We start from the raw sequence: 21,922 nt of genomic DNA on the forward strand, positions 1-21,922 counted from the left end.
AGGTTGGGTGGTTTAATCTCTTTTGTTTGGCATAAATAATTTGTTTTCTGATGGAGAAGGTAAAATGCCTTATCAGTTAACAAGATTCTGTGAGCATGGGAAAGTTTATTTAAGAAACAAAAAATAGAAAAACAAAAACAAAAACAAAACAAAAACAAAAGATAGCCATAAAGATGAGAAAGGCCACTTTTGTTGGTGTGAGTCCCCCCAAAGATTCTTCCCTGCAGTGGCCAGAGGTCTAATGACACAAACACAGAACAGAATCCATAAAGCTCTGAAGGGGCTCTGTGAGAGAGCATCTTTAATGACAGCAAATTATTTGTAAGTTTACTCAGTTTATTTTTTAAAGGTTTTATTTATTTATTCATGAGAGACAGAAAGGCAGAGACATAGGCAGAGGGAGAAGCAAGCTCCCTGTGGGGAGCCCGATGTGGGACTCGATCCCAGGACCCCAGGATCACGACCCGAGCCAAAGGCAGATGCTCAACCACTGAGCCACCCAGGTGCCCCAGTTTATGTAGTTTTTGATGTTAATTTTGATATACTTGGTATGAGAACTTCTGCAGGATTTATGTTTTCTGGCAAATAGAAACGTAATTTCATGAGGCAGAAAGAATTAAGATTGTTACATCTTAGAATGTACTATGGAATCAGGTAACAGAAAGAACACTTTCCCTGAGGTTAGTTTTTGCCTTGTAATGTTTTTTTCCATCCCTGTTTCTTATCAGTGTCTTAAGAATGCACCCATATTTATGTTTAATAAAAACTTTGTATTGAAGTTAATTTTATTAAGGCACTAAAAGAACAGACAAGGCTTCATGGTTTCATAGTTCAGAAAACCCAGCAGTGCTCCTTTATTATTTTTGGGTTACTGAAATAATAAAAGGTATCTGCTGTAGATAAGAAAAACTGAATAGTTTCCAGGGCTTGAATTTCTACACACAGTAAGTCAAGAGATTTTTTTTCCCCCTTTGGTTCTTTTTCAGAGAAGTAGAACTTTTCATTAGTTTTCAGCAGAGTTGACTCTTCTTCTGTGTGACAAAGAGTAGTTTTTAAGTTAACAGCCATTTTTTGTATAAATAATGGGCACCCATCATTTGACAGAACATTTTGTCTCATGGTCATTTGAGAATATGATGAAAGTCATCTCTTTCTTCAAAAAACATTTTTCATAAAACTTTGCATAAACTTCAGGGGGATTTATGGTCTGTTTTAAACTCAATCTGTGCTACAGGAGATAAAGATCAAGTGGAATAAATGTAATCTGTGGTCAAGGAGCTAGAAGGACACTTGGATACTCAAGATGTAAATGTGGGCATAACTAGGGCACCTGTTCAAGCAATGAATGATTAAATACAGGCTTTGAATTGTTATGTAAGTGCTGTAGACAGAGAAGGGATACTCATTAGAGAATGATGTTCAGAAGGCTTTGGTAGGAAAGGTGGCCCTCCTCTAAGCTAAAATGGTGTGTAGATATTCTCTCTTTACCAGAGATGTAGGGCTTACAGATTGGCTGGGAAGGGAAGAAGAGGTAATGGTAGCTAACTGTAAGAGAGGAGGAGAGCATGATGGTATACAGGGAATGAGAATTGGAGCAGCCACATGAGAGAGTAATGGGAGATGGCTGTGGATGGCAGATGCTGAAGGAACAGTGGAAGTAAGGAAAAAAAACTATGCCATTATAGCATAAACTACATGCTAGCTCTTTAAATTGGTAACTTCAGTTACTAAAGAACCTGGCAACCATATTTTTAGCTCTACCAGTATTTGCTTCTGGGACAATCTTTATCACGTCTTCAGGAGAATTTCTTCATGTTCAAACTGGTATGACATTACAGGTGTCCTAGTTTTTCATAATTAACAAATAGAACATTCATCCTTAGTAATCTAGAAAGAATGAAGAATCAGTAGATACTAGATATCAGGCTTTACAGTTAGGGAGAATTTGTAGTTTCCCCAGATACATATTTTATACCACTTAGTCTAACAGGATTTTAGGTACTGTCATTATTAAGTAATGTTAGTCTTGGGTATATTGTTTATACCATCCATTAAAATATTTTTTATTAAATTACCAGGTGTATTACAAGTACTACCTTTTTCATTTGTTTTTTGATGATTCTGTGTGTTGATTGGGTGTTGCCTCTGCCTTCACTCAGTGAAGCTATTCTCCACTGATGGCTGGGCAGGTCCAGGACGTCCAAGATGGTGTCTTTCATAAGTTTAGAATCTTCTTGCTTACTTTTGGCTGGAGTGCCTCTAAATTTCTTCATAAGGCCTCTTCAGGGGCTGGTTCATTGTCCAGGCCCTCAAGGGAACCGATCTCTGTTTAGATTTCTGGAGCTCGTTCCTCTGTAGCTAGCTTCCCCTTCTCCAGGATATACATGTTCCAGTTGCACAGTCTCCAGAGCTTTCATTTTTATCTCTTTAACTTGTTGAGATTGTTTTGCTGTGTTTGGGTCTCCTTTCTTGTACTGCAGTCTGAACAGCGTTGTCCCAACAGAGAGCTGTGACTTTTTATGTGCCCTTGGTACCTCATTTCTTGCTTATTATTACTCTGTGGTTTTTCAGTTTTTATCATTATCTTTTGTTTTCTACTTGTTTTCCTGTACAACAGTTAGAGAGCCCATTTCTTCTCCCTTATTGTTCCCATTTTTTGAGATGTATTAATTTTATGCTTTCAGAGCGTTTAGCATGTATATATTCTTCTATCTTCCCCATCTTTGTTTTTAGTTTTAGATTTGTAGTTGGTTATATCAGTCCTTTTGCCAGACGTTGCCCTGTCACCTCCTTGCTGGATAGAGCTCCTCCTGTGATACCTTTCCCAAGAAGGGCTCATGTGTATAGTGTTTCTTTGGTTCCTATGTGTTTAAAGCGTTTTTTCTTTTTTATACCTTGTATCCTTGAAGAACAACTTGGCTGGGTATTATCCTTGAGGCCCTAGGATATTTTTCTTCATCTTTTTTTTTTTTTTTTTTTCTTGAGAGAGAGAGTGGGAGGGCAAATGAATGTGTGAGTGGTGGGGAAGGGCAGAGGGAGAGGGAGAGAGATCATCTCAAGCAGACTCTGCATTGGCACTGAGCGTAGAGCCCAATGTGGGGCTCGATCTCCCCACCCTGAGATCATGACTTGAGCTGAGAAGAGAGTTGGATGCTCTACCAACTGAGCCACTCAAGCCCCCCAGGCATCTTGTAATTTAGTCTTTATTACTGATAGAACTTTCCTCCTTCCTTTTCTTTCTTGACTTTTATTTTTTATATATATATATATATTTTTTTTTTTTTAAATTTTTTATTTATTTATGATAGTCACACACACAGAGAGAGAGAGAGAGAGAGAGAGAGAGAGGCAGAGACATAGGCAGAGGGAGAAGCAGGCTCCATGCACCGGGAGCCCGACGTGGGATTCGATCCCGGGTCTCCAGGATCGTGCCCTGGGCCAAAGGCAGGCGCCAAACCGCTGCGCCACCCAGGGATCCCCTCTTTCTTGACTTTTAATTATATCTTACTTCATTCCTTCATATTTGTTGTCCATTTGATGTGAGTTTTTGAGTTTTAGATACATGGTGTTTGTCTCATTCCCCAAATACTTGAGTATTATGTTACAGTTTTCTTCAGTTTGGTAGTTGTTTTCTTTGGGGAAATTTCATTTATTGTAATGTTTTGGTACTTATTTTCTCTTTTAGTCTTATAGTAGCTTTGTGCAGATGGAGGTGACTTTCTGTGTGCAGTTTGTAGGTAAGGTTGGGAGTTTGTGATAGTTTAGAAGATAATCTCATTATGAAATTCAAGATTGCCCTCTTCTGTCATTGAGGCAAAGTGCATTTTCTTTGAGATGTCTTTTGGAGTGGGACATTGTTGGGAGCCATTTTATTAAAAACATTTTTTTCATTCTCTTTATCTTAAGTTTCCTCTCTTCTTTTTTTCTACATTTTTCAGTCTTGAAAGGGGACATCTTTGTTTTATAATTTTCTCCCCTAGAAATGTTGTCTTACTGGATTGCCACTTGGAGGCCTGTATTCTTTTAATTCTTTTCTTTGTAATCAGTGCTCTAATCTTTCCATATTCTCCTCTTTCCTTAAGGGGGACTTTCTGGAAGTGATTTTTCTTTTTCTCTTCTCTCTTCCACACTGCTTCTGTGTTTGCCTTCTTACCCCTGCCACTCTCTACAGTAGCTTTGAGAGGGTTCTCAAGAAGTAGCTCTGCTGGAAATCAGTGTTTATTCTTCTGCTTAGAGCAATTTGAACTTGATGGTGTTCCCCATCTTTGGTTATACCGTAGGCTTGGGACTTGTGTAGTTTTATTTGTACTTCGTGTTGCTCTTTATGCTTTTTTGGAGCATGTGAGGATTTGGGAAGTACAAATAACTGAGTCTTTTTATTTAGCATTTAGTTGGATTTGATACAATTTTTTTTTTTTAATTCATGAGAAACACAGAAAGAGAGAGGCAGGGACATAGGCAAACAGAGAAGCAGGCTCCCTGCAAGGAGCCCAATATGGGAGTCGATCCCAGATCCCGGGATCATGCCCTGAGCCAATGGCAGATGCTCAACCACTGAGCCATCTAGGCATCCCGGACTTGATACAATTTTTAAAAATAAAATTAAGAATAATTAATTTACTGAAATGTAGAAGATCCTCTCACATATAATACACAAGTAAGGCAATTTATAGCTGTTTTTCTTACTTGTGTATGTATGTGTATGTTTGTGAGTTTTAGTGATCCTTGTATCTAGACAGAGATGAGACAAAAAAGATTTTAGCTTTACTTCTGAAAGTTGAAATATGAATATCTGTCAAAATATTTAGAAAGCAGTCCTTGAACAGTATTCCTTATTATTTGGAGAATGGTTATTTTGCATTCTGATTGAATTTAGTTAAGCATTCATTTCCTTGACTTTGGTCTTGTCTCACAATGGCTTTTATGCCTTTGCTTCCTCTGCCATCTACAAGAGGCAATGCTAACATTGAAATAATATGAAAATTTTCATATTTCTTTAATAGGATTTCTTTAGGTAAATTTTTTTTCCATTTATAGGAATGATATCTGTGGGGTGAGAATACTAGTACTAATCTTAAAACTTGGTTGTCTTCTGCTTGTGTGCTAAAGCTCAAGTGTGCTTCCTGTGGCCATCTCCGGTGACCTTGAGGAGAAATCAAAAAGGAGGAACCAGAAAACCAGTTAAACTGAGATAGGCAGGCAGTATTTTTAAATAATCAAATATATAGAAACATAATGTATTAAGATGACCCAAGGGCCTTTCTCGTGTATATGTGGAAATTAGAAAACCTAAATTTTACATTTGTAACAAATTGTACCTTTTGACAGGCAAGTATTTGGAGAACTGCTGGCAAACATTGTTCCCCCTCCCTCTTTCATTTATGTGATCCCGTATGGCTGACAAGCATCAGGGCACTTCTTCAATGCAATCTGAGCCTATGATAAGTAAGATAATGAATAAAGCATTTACTAACCCACTTTGAGCCTGGCTTTTTTTCAGTTGACATATCGTTGCTAGTACCTTTTAAAATGATAATGATAGCTCACATTTATTGAGGTATTAATATTTATCAAGGATAATGCTTTGTAAGAGATGTACTCACCTTTCAGTTTATTAAATGAGGAAATTGAGGCTCAGGGTGATAAGGAAACTTGCCTGTTATTGGCAGAGCTGGATCTGAACCTGGGTCTGTCTGGTGTCAAAACCCCTGATCCATCATGTGTTGGACAGCCTCCCCCTTAGGCTCCGAAATGTATCTTTGTTTTCATTTGTATGCAGCACAGTCATGTATATTTGCCTAGTGTTTTAGTATTTTTCTAAATGCTTTCTAAATATTATCATTTAATCTTCCAACATATTATATAGAATCTGGCAAGTCACCCATCTGTGATAATTGTTGATTTGTATTTAGTTATTTTTAGAAGGTAATATAAAGGGAACAATGTGTTGAGTAATTGAGAAAGCAAATAATTTATAGAACTAGTATATGGGGTGATGGAGAAGAGAAAGCTTATTAAAACTGTACAAAGTGTATTAAAAAATGACATTTTCCTTAGGTGTTATAGAAAACATTGTTTTGTAAAATTTGTTAAAAAAAGAATAATCAATAATTGAAAATAATAAGAACCTGGTAATTAAGAAAGTTAAATATGCTGACATGAGGAGTCTTTACTCAGCATTTCAATAGTCTTGGAAAGCCTAATGTAGCAATTCATGAGAAAGGGCAAAAGTACTGAGGCAGATCCAGGGGGGTCAGAGTTAAAAGAGATATATGAAATACTTACTGTTGGCTGTGAATCTCTCCCATTTACTAAAAAGTACTCTCTAGTTTGAATGGTAAACAAGCTAAATGCTGGAAGCTGTGATTACTTTTTACCTATTTTCTGTATCTTTCTGCTCGTCCTGCCTTGTAGAAGTAAAGAAGTGATAGGAAAATCTGGACTAAGCAGAAATTTCATCTTGATGGCAACCGTTGGTCTGTTTACTTATAGGATAAGCTCCTGCTCAGGATTTTAGGGTACAAGGAGAGGGAAAGTTGGTGGTAGTCTTTGATGTTTATATGTCTGGTATTGGTTTACAGGCTTCATTTGAAAGTGCCCTGTTAAGAAAGTTGGCCTAAATTTTGCTTGGTTACAAGAGGCTATAAACATCTACGTTAAAAAAAAAAAAAAAAAAAAAAAAAAATCTACGTTATCTTCATTGTGCTTTTTTTTTTTTTTTTTAAAGATTTTATTATTTATTTGAGAGAGAGTGAGAGAGAGTGAGAGAGAGCGAGAGAGATCACAACGAGCAGGAGTGAGGGGGAGAGGGAGAGTTTCCGCTGAGCAGGGAGGCCTATGCAGGGCTCCATCCCAGGACCTTGGGATCATGACCTGAGCTGAAGGCACACTTAATGGACTGAGCCACCCAGGCTCCCCTTCATTGTGTTTTAATGAGAGTAGATTGATGGATTCATTTCAGTGACTTCCTCCTTAGTTAGTGTAATGATACTTAATACCCAGATGTGGTTTGAGGCTCCCCCTCCCATTATCTCACGGGTTCCCTCCTCCCTCCTCCCCAGCCGAATTCAGTGGCAGGTAATACAAAAAGCATTTGATTTACAATTCATCTTTCTGTGGTAGAAATGGTTATTTTTCAACCAGAGCTTCACTTATAATATGTTTCTTACATAGTAACCAATAGTATTTCATGTTTTTTTCTTAATGTATACTCAGAAATTAGTTACTGAGAATAGCTAGTTACTTTTATAAATCTTTTTCTGCAGGCTGCTTTGTACCGCCTCAGTGGTGACTGGAATCCCTTACACATTGATCCCAACTTTGCTGGTTTCGCAGGTAAAATTGCTTATGATACGTACGGATGAAATCTACTAGCTCGGTGATCTAAATAACGCTTAGAGATCTTGCTACTTAGAGTTAGTTTGAGTAAGATTTAAAAAACAGTCCTCTCCTAATACATTTATGCCAAGGATAAGGAAGGGCAGGAAATCGTGTTCAGAAGATGGTGTGCTTGGAGTTGATAATTGAGATTGTGGAGGACATAAGCTCCACGTAAGGTGCAGGGCTTAGGACCGATCAGATCCAGTGAGTGGATGTGTGAGTGATCCTGACGGCCAGGGGCGTTGGAGGAGAGAGAAGGAACTGAAAAGTGAGGGAAGGATTGTCTGCATACACGGATGTTGAAATCAGTATGGGTGATTTCATGGTTTCAGCCACAGCTAAACAGAAAAATTCTTTCTGTTCTCACATCTTTAGCATTCCTTTCTTATTTCTTCTGTTTATTTCATAGTTTTTTTCCCCACATGTATTATTTTACAAACTATTTTTCATGTTTCTTAAAGTAGATGCTATAATTCATCCATGTGCTCTTTGAAATCCCGAATTAATTATTCTTGGCTTTTAAACAGGAAATGTGCCTATATCTAACCAAATTCTCTTTTTTTTTTTTTTTTTTTTTTTAAGGTTTTGACAAGCCCATATTACATGGATTGTGTACATTTGGATTTTCTGCCAGGCATGTTTTACAGAAATTTGCAGATAACGATGTATCGAGATTCAAAGCAATTAAGGTATATTATTACATAATTTGAACATTAGTTCCTCTTTTTATTTTTAGAGAAGGAAAGGAGTTTTAGTGACTTCATTTAATCTAGGCACTGTACTGAAGCACATATTTCATGGACATGGCAATCAGCATGTGTTCCTTTTAGCTATAAATACCTCTGACAGTGTACCATGAAGGGTATCATATGCAATTATTTTATTTATTTATTTATTTATTTATTTATTTATTTATTTATTTATTTATTGGAGTTCGATTTGCTAACATATAGCATATCACCCAGTGCTCATCCCCTCAAGTGCCCCCCTCAGTGCCCATCACCCAGTCACCCCTTCCCCCCCACCCACCTCCCCTCCCATTACTCCTTGTTTGTTTCCCAGAGTTAGGGGTGTCTCATGTTCTGTCAACCTCTGATATTTTCACTCATTTTCTCTCCTTTCCCCTTTATTCCCTTTCACTATTTTTTATATTCCCCAAATGAATGAGACCATATAATGTTTGTCCTTCTCCGATTTACTTACTTCAATATTCCATCCCTTTCTATCTTTTGGAACAGCTTTAGTAGAATAGATATTGTTTCTTCTTTAAACGTTTGATAGAATTCCACTGGGAAGCCACCTGGCCCTGGACTTTTGTGTCTTGGGAGGTTTTTGATGACTGCTTCAGTTTCCTCCCTGGTTATCGACCTATTCAGGTTTTCTGTTTCTTGCTGTTTCAGTTTTGGTAGTTTGTGGTTTTCCAGAAATGCATCCATTTCTTCTAGATTGCCTAATTTATTGGCATATAGCTGCTCATAATATGTTTTTAAAATCGTTTGTATTTCCTCGGTATTGGTGGTGATCTCTCCTTTTTCATTCGTGATTTTATTGAGTCTTTTTTGTTTTTAATAAGGCTGGCTAATGGTTTATCTATCTTATTAATTCTTTCAAAGAACCAGCTCCTGGTTTTGTTGATCTGTTCCACAGTTCTGATCTATTTCATTGAGTTCTGCTCAAATCTTTATTAACTCTCTTCTTCTGCTGCTGGGTATAGGTTTTATTTGCTGTTCTTTTTCCAGTTACTTCAGGTGCAAGGTTAGCTTTTGTATTTGAATTTTTTCCAGGTTTTTGAGGGATGCTTGTATTGTGATGTATTTCCCTCTCAGGACTGCTTTTGCTGTATCCCAAAGATTTTGAACAGTTGTATCTTCATTCTTATTAGTTTCCATGAAGCTTTTAAATTCTTCTCTAATTTCCTGGTTGTCTCTTTCATCTTTTAGCAGGATGGTCTTTAACCTCCATGTTTGAATTTCTTCCAAATTTCTTTTTGTGATTTAGTTCTAGTTTCAAACCGTTACAGTCTGAAAATATGCAGGGGACAATCCCAATCTTTTGGCATCGGTTGAGACCTGATTTGTGACCCAGTATGTGGTCTATTCTGGAGAAAGTTCCATGTGCAATTGAGAAGAATGTGTATTCAGTTGCGTTTGGATATGAAATTCTCTAAATATCTGTGAAATCCATCTGGTCCAGTGTATCATTTAAAGCTCTTGTTTCGGGCAGCCCCAGTGGCCCCGCGGTTAGTGCCGTCTTCAGCCCATGGTGTGATCCTGGAGTCCCGGGATCGAGTCCCACATCGGGCTCCCTGCATGGAGCCTGCTTCTCCCCCTGCCTGTGTCTCTGCCTCTCTCTCTCTCTCTGTGTGTTTGTCATGAGTGAATGAGTAAAATCTTTAAAAAAAATCTCTTGTTTCTTTGGAGATGTTGTGCTTAGAAGATCTGGCAATTACAGAAAGTGCTGTGTTGAAGTCTCCCAGTATTAGTGTATTATTATCTAAGTATGTCTTAACTTTGGTTATTAATTGATTGATATACTTGGCAGCTCCCACATTAGGAGCATAAATATTCATGATTATTAGGTCCTCTTGTGGATAGATCCTTTAAGTATGATATAGTGTCCCTCTTCATCTATTACTAGAGTCTTTGGGATGAACTTTCATTTATCTGATATGAGGATTGCTACCCCTGCTTTCTTTTGAAGACTATTTGAATGGTAAATGGTTCTCCACCCTTTCATTTTCAGGCTGGAGGTGTCCTGAGGTCTAAAATGAGTCTCTTGTAGATAGCAAATAGATGGGTCTTGCTTTTTTTTATCAAGTCTGAAACCCTGCACCTTTTGATGGGATCATTAAGCCTATTCACTTCAGAGTTACTATTGAAAGATGTGAATTAGGTGTCATCGTAGTACCTATTCAGTTCCTGTTTTTGTGGATTGTTTCTTTGGACTTCCTCTTTCTTTTACAGAGTCCCCCTTAATATTTCTTGCAGAGCTGGTTTGGTGGTCATATATTCTTTCAGTTTCTGCCTATCTTGGAAGCTCTTTATCTCTCCTTCTATTCTGAGTGAGAACCTTGCTGGATAAAGTATTCTTGACTGCAGGTTCTTCTCATTTAGGACCCTGACTATATCCTGCCAGCCCTTTCTGGCCTGCCAGGTCTCTGTGGAGAGGTCTGCTGTTAACCTAATACTTCTCCCCATATAAGTTAAGGATATCTTGTCTCTTGCTGCTTTAAGGATCTTCTCTTTATCTTTAGAATTTGCAAATTTCACTATTAAATGTCGGGGTGTTGAATGGTTTTTATTGATTTTAGGAAGGGATCTTTCTATTTCCTGGATCTGAATGCCTGTTTCCCTCCCCAAATTAGGGAAGTTCTCAGCTATGATTTGTTCAAATATACTTTCTGGCCCTCTGGCCCTTTCGGCGCCCTCTGAAACCCTAATTAAATGTAGATTTTTTCCTTCTGAGGCTGTCATTTATTTCCCTTAACCTTTCCTTATGATCTTTTAATTGTTTTTCTCTTTTTTCCTCAGCTTCCTTCCTTGCCATCAACTTGTCTTCTGTGTCACTCACTCGTTCTTCTACCTCATTAACCCTCGTTGTGAGGACCTCCAGTTTGGATTGCATCTCATTTAATTCATTTTTAATTTGAGCCTGATTAGATCTAAATTCTGCAGTCATGAAGTCTCTTGAATCCTTTATGCTTTTTTCTAGAGCCACCAGTAGCTGTATAATAGTGCTTCTGAATTGGCTTTCTGACATCGAATTGTAATCTGAATTCTGTAACTCTGGGAGAGAGTACTATTTTTGATTCTTTCTTTTGTGGTAAGTTCTTCTTTCTAGTCATTTTGCTCAGTGCAGAATGACTAGAAACAAGTTGTACTGCAAAAAGGAAGGAAAAAAAAAAAGGAAAAAACAAAAACAAAAAACCAAGAACAAAAAACAAAAACAAAATAAGGAGGGGTATCCTTTGGTTCTATATACTGTAAATCCCTTGACTTCCCCTGTAGCTCTCCAGTGCTGCTTGGTCAAGAACTTGCTCTTCCCTAGTCCTTCCAGCTGGCCTTCTGGGGGAGGGGCCTGCGGTGCTGATTCTCATGTGTGTGTACCTGGGGGAGCCGCCCAGCCCCCTGCCAGGTGCATGGCTCAGTGGGAGCTGTTTATTCTGTGAGGCCTCTGTTCCCTGGTGGCCCGACCCTCCCAGGCACAGGGTGACACCAGAAGAGCAACCACAGTGGCGGTGGCCAGCTCTCCAGCCCTAGAGTCAGCTCCCCCAGTAACTACCGCAGTCTCCCAGTCTGCATTGGCCTGGATGCTCCGGGGGGGCAGGGGGCACTGACCTGCACAGCTTGCAGGCGCCCGTTGGCAGGAGCGTCCTTGCTGTCCTATGCTCTCCCAGCCTCTGCCTATCCCTGGGGGAGTGCAGGATCCTGGGCTGTGTCCCCCGGCACCCTGGGATCCTGGCAATGCGCCGCTGGAATCCACTCCTGGGGCTGCGCAGCCCCCTCTGCGCGGAGCTGCCACCTGAGCTGCTCCCAAGGCCCCGCCGGGTGGATGCTCCAGCCCTTTACTGTGCTCCGCCCAGGGTATGTGGCACACTCTCCCCCTGGTGCACCTCCTCTGTTAGTGACCCTATCGACCTGGGGCTCCATTGCCCCTCCTGGGATCCTGCCCGAGTTCCCTGTGAGCGCCTTTCCATCTGGGAAGATTGTTAAAGTTCCTGCTTCTCTGGGGCTGGGCTTTCCTGTCCTGGAGGCTCTTGCCACCCGGCCTTAGCCTGGCTCCTCGTGGGGGCCCCTCCACCTCTGGATTTTTCTTTATTTATTTATTTTCCCTCTTCCTACCTTGTTAGAAGCATGAACTCTTCTCTCTGTAGCGTTCCAGCTGTTCTGTCTTTAAATCTCAGACCGAATTTGTAGGTTTTCAGGATGATTTGTAAGTTATCTAGGTAAGTTGGCAGGGACAGGTGACTTGGGGACCCTACTCTTCCGCCATCTTGCCCCAACCCCCGCACTATAATTTCAACAGATTAATTAGATTGTTTTATAATATTAGGAGCAGACGTGTGTTAGTATATACACATTAATAGAAAGTTCAGATTTACCTTAAAATTTTTTTTTTCGGGACATCTTGGTGGCTCAGCGGTTAAGTGTCTGCCTTGTGCTCAGGGCCTGATCCCGGAGTCCTGGGATTGAATCCCAACATCGGGCTCCCTGCATGAAGCCTGCTGCTCTCTCTGCCTATGTCTCTGCCTCTCTATCTCTTGGTGTCACTCATGAATAAATAAAAAAAAATCTTTAGAAAAAAATTTTTTTCATTGTTTTGTAATTTGCCCTACCTTAATTAAATAGCTAAGTGACTGCATTTCAACTCTTAGAAACTACACCTAAATTAGCATGACAGCTGCATGTTGATTTTAGTTTTTGTACTTTTAAATTGGTTTTGTGCTTTCATCCATTGCAAATTAAAAAACCCCCTTATCTCCGCACATAGTATCTTTGCAGAGGTGTACATCAGAAGATAGACACTGAAAATAAAGTTTGAGACTGTGTCAAATAGCTCCAAGTGCTTTTATCAATTTGGGCTCCATGCAGCGGTGAAAATGCATTTTCTGATGTTTTGCCTTAAATAGCACTGATTATTTTCATGCTTTTCGTTTTGTTAGAACTACTTTTATTATTATGTAATAGTATGTACATAGAGCAAATACAGTTGGTATAGAAAATGATGAAATAAAAAGTGGAATTATTTTATCCTGCATGCCATCCAGATTTTATTTCCCACACATACTTATTTATCACTTTCAACTGCATCCTTTGAGTTGTTCTAGGGGCTCGCTGTCTCACTGTCCTTCATATGAGGATGCATGCTTCTGTTTCTTGACTTGTCAAGATTAAAGACTCTTTATTGACTCTGTTTTGAAATATAAATTAGCTTATACTGACTATATCCATTGTCTGATTGTATCTTACTATTTTTGTTCCTTTATGAATGTAAATGTATTTATACCTCTTCTCTTCCTTTTATATTCTCTGATGTCCACCTGAATTTCTTTCCCCACAAGTAGCAAGGTTGCATTTTAAAACATTTTTAACACTCATACTCATTTCTTTTTAAAGGTTCGTTTTGCAAAACCAGTATATCCGGGACAGACTCTTCAAACTGAGATGTGGAAGGAAGGAAATAGAATCCATTTCCAAACCAAGGTATGAGTAATATGGTTAGAAGTTCCTTGTTTTGTTACCACCTCACCACAGCCTATAACCATGGTCCATCTTAGAGTGTTCTTTTGGTTAGTGCTATGGGTATGATGAAAAACCTAGAAGGTTTTTGGTTTTTTTAAGACTTAATTTATTAAGAGAGAGCAAGCGAGAGAGCACAGGAGCAAGGGGAGGGGCAGCGAGAGAAAGAGAATCCTGAAGCAGACTCTGTGCTGAGCACAGAGCTCTACGTGGGATGGGGCTTAATGCCAAGACCCTAAGATCATGGCCTGAGCTGAATCAAGAGTTAGCTGCTTAACCAACTAAGCTGCCCAGGTGCCCTTAGCAAGTTTTTTTTTTTTTTAATCATTGGTACCTTTTAATTGAAAATAAGATGGCTATGTACCTTTTATTTTGTTTTAGTTTTTACTAAATTGGTGCCTGGCTCTGTAGGAGTGGCACAGCTGTTTTGAAAACCCAGCCAACCATAACTTTTTGGCTCAACAATCAATCTAATTATTGTCAAAATATAATCTTCAGACTATTAAAGGCATAGCTCTCACACAGATATAAAATGAAAATATGACAACTCTGTTTAATTGCTTAATGAGGGAACTGGCAAGATGATAAATCTGGTTCAAAAGAAAATGAGAGCGACAGTGTTTATATGGTCCAGCAGGTGCTGCTCTCCATGAATTTTGCTGAATTAGAGGCAGAACTAGTTAATGTTCTATAGCCATACCCTTTATGGTTCCTTTTTCTACTGGATAGAAATCACGTGCATCTTGATCACACTAAAATCCAGAAATTAACACCTTATGTCACAAAGTTTGGGCCTAATTAAAAAGTAAGTGACAGGATAAAAAAATAAGTATGTCTCCTTAAAGAGTTACATCATCATTGGGTGGGCTGTTAGCAGCGTTCCAGTAAAATACTCAAAGGATGTGCCATTATCCCTTTACTTAAAAGACTTTTAAAGATAGTTTTTGTTAACCTGGTTGACCAGGCTGGTACTTCTTTGGCCCAATCATTTTGTACTACTCAGATGGTTTGTGCTGAGCAGTGTAGACATCACCATGAATAATAATAGTAGCTATTCGATACCTCTGAACAGGCTATACCATCATCTCTATATTCAATAGAAGAAAATCTAGATTCAGTTCTCTATCATCATCTCTAAATTCAGTAGAAAAAAAATCAGCAAATACTTGCTCATGGTCACACGGTAAGGAATCAATCTGGGGTGTGAACCCAGGTCTTCCTGGCTTAAAGCCTCAATCCCAGAGCCCTCGCTCTTCTTACTGTATCATAGTTTCTTTTATAAATAAATAACTTTGCAAAACTCTTCTTTATGTGGTACTCCTCACTAATTCCTGCAGCTTGCAGGGTCACTTTCCTGCTTCATTTGTATATACTCTTTATTTCCCATTGCCTCCTGCCCTTTATTTAAAAAAAATTGTCGTTTACTTATTTGAAAGCGAGACAGAGGGAGAGAGAGCACAGAGGGGAAGGGAGAAGGAGAAGCAGACTCCCCGCTGAGGAGGGAGCCCAATGTGGGGCTCAATGTCAGGACCCTGGGATCATAACCTGAGCTAAAGTCAGATGCTCAACCGACTGAGCCAGCCAGGCAGGCTCCCATGGCCTCTTCTCTTTTCAGCTTCCTTTAACTGCTCCCTTGCCCTTAGAGGCAATCCTTTATGACTCCCTCCCCTTTTCCTGCCCCTACAAACTGGCATATTGCCTTTCTGTGAAATTGTCTTGCAGTTAAATGTTTGTGTCACCTATTCTGAAGCCATCCTATTGTCTCATTATTTTGAGTAAGTCTTATTTCTTTAGTAGGATGATGAAATCTACAAGTATTAAGGTCTATGACCACATTATAGATTTGTTTTCCTCTGTTGTAGTAATGAACAACATAGAAATAATTTCCACGGATACAGACTTACAGGGCTGAGAAATAATTTAATATCTAAATACAGTACCTTCTTGCCATAAATTCTAAGCATATCGTCCCATCTTTTTCACTGTATTTCCCTCCCCTCCCAGTGATTAGAGGTCCTCTTTCCCTTCAGTTATATATAGGAATCCTGCTTTCCTCCCTTTCTTCCTTATTTCCCTCATGTTGTATCTTAAGAAACATTTTAAACTAATGTTCCAAAACGACCTGCTTGGCTTGGTTACAAGAAAGTAATATACTAAAGTGTATTTTGTTCATAAATTGTTCCTTTCCATGCTTTGGCTCTATACATAATTAGAAACAAAATGAGCAAATTGTTTGAAAGATCTTTTTTTCTAAAGTATGATGGGGGATCCCTGGGTGGCGCAGCGGTTTAGCGCCTGCCTTTGGCCCAGGGCGCAATCCTGGAGACCCGGGATCGAATCCCACATCAGGCTCCCGGTGCATGGAGCCTGCTTCTCCCTCTGCCTATGTCTCTGCCTCTCTCTCTCTCTTTCTGTGTGACTATCATAAATAAATGAAAAAAATAAATAAATAAAAAATAAAAAGATTTAAAGTATGATGGTGCGTAGTCAAGGGAGAATGACCTCAGTTCTTAAAAAAAAAAATCAATTTTAATAAATGCTGCCTCAATTTTTAGGCCCCATTCTGCACATTTGTAGCAATACTATAATTTTATGAAAGAGTAGCCATTGGAATAATTTTAGATGAAGTATTAGAGATTAGAATTTAATTTCCTTTCATGAGTATTTTGATGAAAGTCTAAGCATTTAGTTTATGCTGTGTACCCTTCCTATTTGAAATAACTAGAATTATTACTTTAAATTACTACTGTGGGATTTTATTCTCTCTGAATAGAACAGATGCACCACTACCTCATATGGATATTGTGTCATGCCTTGTACTGTTTATAAGAATTCAGCAATTCTCATTCTGGTTCCCCATTAGACACATGTAGGTTTAAAAAATAATTTCCTCAAATACCAATGCCAGGTGTCCGCCCCACGCCATTTAAATTAGAATTTTTGGAGATGGGACCTGGTCATAGGTATTTTTTAAAAGGGTGCCAGTTGATTCTACAGTTAGGGTTAATAACAGTTGTATTAAAACAGCAAGCTTCATGTTTATTCATCTTGACATTTAATTTATAAACTTCATGTAATTTGGATTATTTTCTTTTTCTTATGAGGAAAAATTGCAATTTTCTTTTAAATGACTGTATACTATTTTGCAATGATACTGCGTTTTCATTGGAATCATCTGAGTAAACTTTTTTTTCCCCCTCTCATGTCTCTTTTAAGATCCAAGAAACTGGAGATATTGTCATTTCAAATGCATATGTGGATCTCATGCCAACATCTGATACTTCAGCTCAGACACCCTCTGAGGTGGGTTATAGAAACTGATGTAGGTCATTTCCTGATGTATGAATTTTAGTTAAAATTATTTCTAGAATGTTTGGGCTGCTTTAGAAAATTAAGAACTGCATAAGATTCTTAATTCTTGAGGGATGTTAATCCGAAACTACTTCAAGTAAAAGTAATATTTTGACAACTTAAGGATTTTTTAAACTTTTTTTTAGGGAGATACTGGGGTCCTTTTCAAGAGAATATAATTTTCTCATTTTGGAGTAACTGAATCAATTGTCTAATGAAAAATCTTAAGCTAACAATATTTTGGAAAAAAATAGATGAAAAAGCTAAATATCCTGTACCTTTGCTTGATTTAAAGATTGGTGTAAAGCTTTGTATACACATATCAAAACAATAGCATGTATTATTTATTATAACATTTCTGTTAGTCTCTATTTACATAAGGAGGCTTTTAATAAAAAATGTTTATATTCTCAGTCTTCAAAATAGTAACTTTGTAGTATTGAGGTTCTCAGACCCGTGATTTTTAATTGTCTGTCATAAGCTATATCATCACATAAATGACTGAAGATTAAGATTGCTTACGAAGAATCCTAGATCAGAAACTTCAGAAGTGTTAGAGCTACAAGGAGGTATGGTCTTTACATAACGTAATCCCTTTTTACAAAGAGAGAAATGAGACCACAGAAGTTGGCTGATTTGTCCAGTATCTTCCTGCTCAAGTTTTGTTAGGACGACGTAGGTTGTTTAGTTCCTAGTGTACTTTAAAAATATTTCTGTGATAGACTTATTTCGCTTAGCATAATATCCTCTAGTTCCATCTGTGTCATTGCAAATGGCAAGATTTTATTTTTTTTGATGTCAAAACAGAGAGGAGAAAAAAAAAAAAAGATGAAATCAGAGAGGGAGACAAACCATAAAAGACTTTGAATCATAGGGAACAAACTGAAGGTCGCTGGGAGGGAGGAGGGTAGGGGGATGGGGTAACTGGGTGATGGGGATTAAGGAGGGACTTGAGGGGATCCCTGGGTGGCTTAGTGGTTCAGCGTCTTCCTTTGGCCCAGGGTGTGATCCTGGAGTCCAGGGATCAAGTCCCACATCGGGCTCCCTGCATGGAGCCTGCTTCTCCCTCTGCCTGTGTCTCTGCCTGTCTCTCTCTCTATGTCTATCATGAAAAAATAAATAAAAATATTAAAAAAAAGGGCACTTGATGGGATGAGCACTTGATGTTATGTAAGACTGATGAGTCACTGACCTCTACCTCTGAAATCAATAATACATGTGTTAATTAATTGAATTTAAATAAAATTTAAAAAATCATTTCTGAATGCTGATAAAGTAGAATCTTCTATTAAGATTGAGGTCCTGGGGATCCCTGGGTGGTGCAGCGGTTTAGCGCCTGCCTTTGGTTCAGGGCGCGATCCTGGAGAGCCGGGATCGAATCCCACGTTGGGCTCCCGGTGCATGGAGCCTGCTTCTCACTCTGCCTGTGTCTCTGCCTCCCTCTCTCTGTGACTATCATAAATAAATAAAAATTAAAAAAAAAACATTAAAAAAAAAGATTGAAGTCCTGGATGACATGAATTAACATACAGAAAGTGTAAAAGAAGCCTGGCGTGGAAAAAAATGACTTTGCCTTATTTTTATGCAGATTTAAAAGAAAATCACTTCATTGTGCATAAATTTTGTAATCATTTTTCCCCTTGAGTTATTTTTACAAAGTTTTTCAAGTTAAATTTTTCTTTTGACTAGGGTGGAGAGCTCCAGAGTACCCTGGTATTTGAGGAGATAGGTCGCCGCCTTAAGGATATTGGGCATGAAGTGGCAAAGAAAGTAAATGCCGTATTTGAGTGGCATATCACTAAAGGTGGAAACATCGCAGCCAAGTGGAGTAAGTCACATCTCTGATTTTATACGATTCCAAGGTAACTCTTTGTAAATAGAAAGTATCCTTTATCCTTTAAAGCCTGTCTCATCGAAGGTTGGTAAACCCTGTCTTTTCATGGGGAATACCAGGTTTCAGGGCATTCAGAGATGCGTGTGCTTTTCAGAGATGTAAAGAATCCATTAAAAGAAAATACCTAGTTTAAAACTTTTAGAGTTTTAAAAGACTTTTAGAGTTTAAAGACTTCATTGTAGTACCCGAAAGTAGTAATTTTAAAGTCATGTTAGTTATCTGCTTCTTTTGTCTTGAAGTGCCCCCTACATGAAAAGGAAATTCATCAGGTGAAATATTCTTAAGTTATTACATTTTGACACTTTTAAAGCTGTTTTCTTCATCCTCAAATATTAATAATTTGGATTATCACCTTAATTATCAGATTTCTATTTAAGACTGCCTACTCGAGTGCCTTGGAAATCCATTTGTTATATTCTTCACTACAGCTAAAGATCACTATAAATGCTCACTTAGAGCAGAAAATAAAAATATATCTCTGAATTAGTGGAAACTTTTTGAAATGGTCTTCCGTTTGTTATATATTCCTAGAAAAACATATTGAAGTTTTATTAAACTGATTTTGGATCAATATTTACAACCTTCTTTTTAATATAACAATTGTGGTTTCTTCTAAGCAGTGTATGTTTATGACCTGTAATCTGATATATAAAGGTTATAAAGAAGAAAATAATGATGTATATAATTTCACTACCCACAGTTGACATTTTGATGTTTGTTCTGAAAGACACTGTTCTTCTAGGATGTCAATCAGAAGGGTGTGGGGGTGGTCAGAGAAAGGCAGAAATGTTAGTAGGTATTTAGTCCCCCAAATTTCAAAATGTCTAATTTTTTTCTAAAGAATTTCATAGGTGAACACTGCGTGTGCAAGTGTTACCATGTGCCTTTCTTTGTTCTTTCTGTCTTTCCATGATGCAGGGCAATTTTTTCCCTAGGGATGAACGTATATTAGAAGTTGAGTTATGCATACAAAGCACAGGGTTTTTGAAGGTACTAGTAGAGGAGAGGAATGAGGTCTGCAAGAGTGAGAGGAGGTGCTAAAACCATGTCTCACAAGTAGCAGATCAGAACCCTGTGTAGTGATTTGCACAGTATACATGTGATTCACTTGTGGCAAGCAGGGTAATCTCCTTCAGTATAGAGTTGGTAGCTAACTCAGATTTTCCCCTTGTCTTGGTGACACTTTCCTTGTATTAGAAAATGTGCTTCCCTTTGCAGGTGACCTTTGATTAACTTAGGAGAAGAGTTTTTCCTGACATTTCCACTGGAGAAATGAGAATATCAATATCCTGTTAATAACTACTCATTGTCGATACCCCTTGTGGCTTTTGCTTGTTTTATCATCTCTTCTTTGGGGCCTTAGTTATTAAAGCTCATCGTCACGTCATATCTGAAAGCTTTCTCTAAAAGGGTTCACCATTCCCTTTGGTTGTCTGCCTCTCTGGTATTTGACTTGATTCTCAGCTGTTGTAACTGTTTTCACTTTGGGCAGTTGTTTTCTCCAGGCTTTGTGTCACTGAGCTAAGTTGCCATGGCTGGCAGCAGTAGAAGCTGTCCAGGCCTTTTGGCTTATGGTATTTTAGAGAACCATTCCATGTTGGCATTTCTCTTTTTTGTCATGGCACTTAATAGCATGAAAATAATGAATGAATGCTTCGATTTAGGGAATATGTAGCATTTTTTTAAATTATCTTTTTTTTTTTTAAGATTTTATTGATTTATTCATGAGAGACACACAAAGAGAGGCAGAGACATAGAGGGAAAAGCAGGCTCCTTGCTGGGAGCCTGATGTGGGACTTGATCCCTAGATCCGAGATCACACCCTGAGCTTCAGAAGGTAGATGCTCAATCGCTGAGCCACCCAGGTATCCCTCACGATCAGTTTTAAAAATGTTTTGTTTAACACTTTAATTCCAAATATTTTGTATTTTATAGATTTATTTTTTTTTTTAAGATTTTATTTATTTATTCATGAGAGACGCACAGAGAGAGAGGCAGAGACCTATGCAGAGGGAGACGAGGCTCTGTAGGGAGCCTGATGTGGAACTCGATCCTGGACCCCGGGATCACTCCCTGAGCTGAAGGCAGATGCTCAACCACTGAGCCACCCAGGTGTCCCTAGATTTATTTATTTTAGAGAGAGAGAGAGCACATGCAAGCCAGGGGAGGGGAAGAGAGAGAAATCCTCAAGCAGACTCCCCACTGAGTGTGGAGCCAGGAGCAGGGCTTGATCCCAGGGCCCTGAGATCATGACCTGAGCCAAAATCAGGAGTCAGACGCTCAGCCATCTGAATGCCCCCAAATATTTTGTATTCTAAATTGCTCTCAGTTGTCACAGCCTTGTTCATGTCTTGGCTGGCCAGAACTAATTTTAGGAACTAGCCTGAAGCTCCTCAGTTCACCTTGGCTGGGCTCGTGTGTCCTGAGTTGCACAAGTGACTGCAAGTGTCAGAACCCAGGGGTTTGGGCTGAGTGGCCTAGGAGGTGCATTTTAATCTATAGATCTTGGAATTTGCCTGTCTCTCCCTCCTTCTCCCACCCTACTGTCCAAATGCCACCACCACCACCACCACATCTCTGGGGCAGCATGTATGTTTGGAGGTAGAGAGAGTAAGGAGAGGTTTTTTTTTTTTTTTTTTTTAATTTTTAAAGATTTATTTATTTATTTTAGAGTGAGCAGGAGAGGCAGAGGGAGATAGAGAGGTCCAAGCAGACTCCTTGCTGAGCATGGAGTCCAACATGGGGCTCTTTTCTCACAACCCTGAGTTCATGACTTGAGCCGAAACCAAGAGCCCCATGCTAACTGGGCTGCCCTGGGCACCCTAGGGAGAGTCTTTTAAAACCAAATTAGTATCAGTGTAGGGAGAATTAGGTGAGTTGGAGTTGTGGTGTTGGTGTTAGGTCAGGGTTGGTTTAGGCTATGGAGGAGGAGTCATGGTATGTCTTTGAAGGGAGGCCCCTCTAAGGCCTGTTGTGTGTGGTCATCTAGAAGCAGAAGGGCGAGGGCCAGTGTGGCCTCTGCCTCATTGGGTTGAGACGGATCGAGAAAGCCTGGAGA

At 38.9% G+C, this 21,922-nt stretch overlaps 1 protein-coding gene and 1 long non-coding RNA gene across 6 annotated transcripts in view; one reads left to right on the forward strand and one right to left on the reverse strand.

Moving 5' to 3' along the window:
• LOC112659675 (uncharacterized) overlaps positions 1–21,922 on the reverse strand; it is a 117,940-nt gene that overhangs the window by 84,428 nt on the left and 11,590 nt on the right. Inside the window, exons 3-4 of one of the 2 annotated variants that reach the window (XR_003136429.3) lie at positions 5,319–5,436; positions 375–5,143 (exon numbers count right to left, since the gene is read on the reverse strand). The exons of the other annotated variant lie outside the window; for it this stretch is intronic. This is a non-coding gene — a long non-coding RNA (uncharacterized LOC112659675). Of the gene's footprint in view, positions 1–374; positions 5,144–5,318; positions 5,437–21,922 lie in introns of those variants that run through there. 2 annotated transcript variants of the gene reach the window in all.
• The window catches only part of HSD17B4 (hydroxysteroid 17-beta dehydrogenase 4), a 93,435-nt gene that overhangs the window by 54,631 nt on the left and 16,882 nt on the right, over positions 1–21,922 (forward strand). For all 4 annotated transcript variants that reach the window (XM_025446743.3, XM_035697076.2, XM_035697078.2 and 1 more), the window contains exons 18-22: positions 7,266–7,335; positions 7,963–8,069; positions 13,497–13,583; positions 16,836–16,922; positions 18,660–18,798. In XM_025446743.3, the coding sequence (XP_025302528.1) occupies positions 7,266–7,335; positions 7,963–8,069; positions 13,497–13,583; positions 16,836–16,922; positions 18,660–18,798 (490 nt within the window). The remainder of the gene's footprint in view (positions 1–7,265; positions 7,336–7,962; positions 8,070–13,496; positions 13,584–16,835; positions 16,923–18,659; positions 18,799–21,922) is intronic.

Source organism: Canis lupus, chromosome 11 (assembly GCF_003254725.2).
Source record: "Canis lupus dingo isolate Sandy chromosome 11, ASM325472v2, whole genome shotgun sequence".
Taxonomy (NCBI): Eukaryota; Metazoa; Chordata; class Mammalia; order Carnivora; family Canidae; genus Canis; species Canis lupus.